General features: G+C 37.1%; 1 protein-coding gene across 1 annotated transcript in view; it reads right to left on the bottom strand.

Moving 5' to 3' along the window:
• The window catches only part of Tex26 (testis expressed 26), a 34,337-nt gene that overhangs the window by 6,204 nt on the left and 23,632 nt on the right, over positions 1-4,501 (bottom strand). The window contains exon 5 of the mRNA XM_023715118.1: positions 474-650. Coding sequence (XP_023570886.1) covers positions 474-650 — 177 coding nt within the window. The remainder of the gene's footprint in view (positions 1-473; positions 651-4,501) is intronic.

Raw genomic sequence — 4,501 nt, 5'->3', positions numbered from 1 at the left:
AGAAGAAGAAGAAGAAGAAGAAGAAGAAGAAGAAGAAGAAGAAGAAGAAGAAGAAGAAGAAGAAGAAGAAGAAGAAGAAGAAGAAGGAGAACAGCACCTCGTAGACCTCTACTGGAAGCAAAGGCTGCCAGGCCAGAACTACTAGGTGTAAGGAAACTGCAAATCGCACAGACTCGCACTTTCTGTCAGGCTGCCCTGAGTGGTGAGTATTGTTTCCTGGTTATCAGCAATGGGCCCCTCTGTTCTTGCCCCCTGCCTCCTTGTTTGTTGTCCCATGCTGAAGTTTGATTATTTATTTGCAGTTGGCCCAGGACTCACACTTTCTAGACAAATGCCTTGCCACTGAGCTACATCCTCAAACTCTTTTGGTACCAAGTGAAGCCATAGTATTAGCTTCTGTGTGTCAGGCAGTGAGCCCTACAAAACAAATTTGTAGACTCTACAAAATTGTTTAAAAACTAATGTATACTTACCTAGACCCCGAGAAGCGATTGGCAGGCTTGAGTAGCATCCATATCTGAAACTAAAGTCCTGCAACTCAGGAATTTTAGCTGGAATTTGGTAATTCCGTCGAAATTCAGTGTCTAGAGGTCTGGGAAGGAACTTTTTCCATTCCAAGGACACCTGAGAACTTTTCTTAACCTTTTGAGCTAGGGTGAGGGTAGAAATGAAAATGGTAATTATTCCTGGTAAGCTACTTCTGATGAGGATTTCACCATTTTGCTTCTGACAGTAGCTTCTGGTGTATCACACTAAAGCTCATTCTTCTTGTATTTAGAGATATGGTCAGGCACATGAAGTATGTGCTGAAAGGATTATAAGTAGTTTCTAACCAATGTATCTATCCACTAGTAATGTTCTTTTGCTCTGCTTGATAGTCACAAAAGGAATTGATCACTTCCCCTACATCAGCGTTATCCCTAGGGAACAGAGGGAGAGATTTTGGACATAGCTAAGGTTGCCATATAAAACAAAAGCTGTCCAGTTACATTTGAATTGAAGATAAACAATGATCAATTTCTAGCGTTAGTATGTATAAGTACTCAATAGCTTCTAGGCAAACTTTTTTAATTTTCATAGCCTGGCAGCCCTAGATGACACTGTGTATCATCCCTACTACACGAAAAAGAATCATTCAAGGCTTATCTTTTATGGATGGAGTGTTAGGTAATACCATCATCATTGGAGAATAGCAGCATGATTGTTTCTGTGAACTATCTCTGCTGAGAATATTCATTATATACATCATTATCAAGTATCTGTGAAGCACTAATTAAACACTGGTTCCACATACACTCCCAGATTACACAGAATATCACAAGCCACTTAATTTAGAACATTCTCAACCCTAACTCTTGCTGAAAAGCTTTAATTCAGATCCCTACAGCACTATCTTACTCAGAAGGACAGAGATGAAAAGCATGGGTTTAATAATCAATATACAAACAGTGCAAATTACTATTGACACAGCTCAGCCTTCTTCTAAATTAGTTTTCCAATATATCTGTTTGAAAAACAAATTCTAATTGTCATTGTATATCAAAAGCTTCATAGAGGTACCTACTGGAATGCATAGTATATCAAAGGCCCCTTAATTGCATCCACTAACACCAGAGAAAAATTTCATGTTGATTTCCAAAAATGATCTCTATCTGGTAATCTGAATAACTACTTGAAGATAATAATATTCAATATGACCACCACTGTTAACTTCCTATCATCTTGTTCTGAAATTCTGTATCATTTTTATTATTTTTCCATAAATTTATTGATAGACAAATAGCAAAGAGACAGTTTCAAATCAAATTGGTAGGACAGTTTCAATAATTAACACATTGCACACATTCTTCCTAGTGGTTAATTGCTGCACAAGATGCAGACATGATATTCTATTTACAAACACTATTACAAAAAATCCTTCTATTAATTAAGAGAATATAACTATATATCTATCCTAACCATTTTGAATACACAGATACGAAATGGACATTCATTTTTATATCCCCTTTTTTGTTTAGTCCCACCATTTGAGTATTAGAGGTGTGTTAAATCAGCAAAATATTCTAAAAGAGTCCAGTAATCTATAATAGTATTGGGTCTTCCGCTTCACTGGCAGTGTCAGAAATTGTTGGCCTGAGTCACCTCAACATAACAACATGGCTTTACTTCTTGAATTCCATTTTTATGCTTTTCTGCTGGATGGTTAAGACCAAGATAAAGCAAGACCTATGCAACAAAAGTTGTAGCTTTTGAATCTGATAAGGTCAGTAAAATCCCTTCAGGATTTATCCTGAGATCCTGTACCTCAGACTGTAGAACCTTTGTCAGTGTCAGCCATGTGGATGAGTCATGGCCAATGCTTGGCCAGTGTGCTCCCCATGAAAGCCTGATAGAATGTTTTCTGTCCATGTGACTCTCCTTAGGCACACTCTACATCATCAATCACTTTCCTCTTTGGCCCCATAATCTCCTTGATCAGAAAATTTGGGACACTACTGAGTTACATGATGTTACAGTACAAGATCTCATATGTCCTCAGTCTTAATTGACCTTGGAAGGCTAGGGCCAAAATGTAGGCTTTCCTTGTGGCCTTCCTTTTTCTCTAATTTTGATCTGCAAACTTACATTGTTAACCATCCAGAAGAGAAGCTTACTGTTATTACCATACAACGTAGGCTGTTAAGCTTAACCTCACTATCTGTCTGAATATCAAACATCTTAGGCATAACATGGAACAGGTATTTTTCATCAAGTATTGATATGTTGAACTTTAAGTCCCTACAGAATAGGAAGAAAAACATTTATAAAAAAGTAAAATATATTTTAAAAATAGGCATAAAGAATTATATAATTCTTATGTTTCTAGCAACATTCCTTTTCCTGTCTCCTGCCTTCATTCACCACCCTCTTCTTTTGAACAGTCATCTACCTGAGAGACAGCACAACAGCAACTGGCATGTCATGACAAGCAGCCCATATTCAGAAGACCAGAATGACAGGCACTGCTCGCATAAACCTACTATTACAGATTGCCATCTTCAGTGCAGTTGCTTAGTTCACAGGTGTCTGTATATATAGTTAGTCATGGTGAGAATCATTCCAATTAACTGCTAGATTCAAAAATCTTCTGAAGATTCTCAGGATCATTGCCTTACCAATCTTCTACAAATAACAGTATAGCTTGCCCCTGTCATGTTTCCTAGCTCTTCTCCTTGTTCTCTTTTCATTGTCTAGTCCTCAAGTTCTTGCTTTCCTTTTAGTTGTATTATACCTTTCTATTTGTATTTCTTCTTTTGAGTTCTTATACTAGGGAAACTATGTGATATTTACACATGTGTGTTGGTTTATTTCACTTATGAGTATATCTTCAAGTGCCATCCAGTTCAATATAAAGGCTTTGAGTTTATCATTCTTCATAACTGAATAATTCTCCATTGTATAAAAATATCACATCTTTTTCATCTATTCCTCAGATGATGGACATCTTGGTTGTTTCCAAGATTTGGCTAACACAAATTATGCTGCTATAAACATAGGCACACATGTATCACTATGATATGATGTTTTCAGATCCTCTGGGAAAATTCCCAGTAGAGAAATAGCTGGATTAAATGGGATTTCCAGTCCAAGTTTTTTAAGGAGTCTCCATACTGATTTCCATAACAGTTGCGCCAGTCTACATTCCCACCAGCAGTGGAGAAGGGTTCCTTTTTCCCCACAGCCTCTCCAACATTTGTTGTTGATTTCTTTATGATAGCCATCCTTTCTGGGGTGAGATGATATCTCAATGTTGTTTTAATTGGCATTTCACGGATGGCTAGTGATGTGGAGCATTTTTTCATATATTTATTCTCTTCTTTAATTTCATCTTTTGAGAAGTGTGTGTTCATCTCGGATACCCATTTCTGGACTAGTCTTTAAATTTTGGGGCCCTAGTATTTTTTAGTTCTTTATAAATTTTAGAGAGCAGATCTTTATCTGAGTACTTATTTGTCATGATTTTTTTCCAAATTTGTGGGTTGTCTTTTCACTTTGTTGGTAATTTCTTTTGACGTGAAAAACTTCTCAGTAAGAGAAGGTCCCAGTTGTTAATTCTTTCATGTGTTTCCCGTTCGATTTGGTATTTGTTCATGAACTCTTTGCCTACCCCTATGTCTTCAAGAGTTCCTCCTACTTTCTCTTCCAAGAGATTTAGTGTTTTTGTTTTAATGTTTGGATCTTTAATCCATTTTGACTTTAGCTTAGTGCATGGTCACAGACCTGGGTCAAGTTTTACTTTTTGGAGTGTCAAGAGCCAGTTTTTCCAGCACAATTTGTGAAAGAAGCCATCTTTCTTCCAATGAGTATGTTTGGCCCCTTTGTCAAAGATAAGTTGGCTGAGTGTGTTCATAGGGGCTTGCGTGTCTCCTAATCTATTCCATTGATCTTCAGGTGTATTTTGTTGCCAGTACCATGCTGATTTTATCACAGTAGCCTTGTAGTATAATTTCAAGTCAGGAAT

This window comes from Octodon degus, unplaced genomic scaffold, assembly GCF_000260255.1.
Source record: "Octodon degus isolate 3935 unplaced genomic scaffold, OctDeg1.0 scaffold00038, whole genome shotgun sequence".
Lineage (NCBI taxonomy): Eukaryota > Metazoa > Chordata > Mammalia > Rodentia > Octodontidae > Octodon > Octodon degus.
Note: the sequence above shows the minus strand (reverse complement) of the source record. Positions and strands in the feature narration are given on the sequence as shown.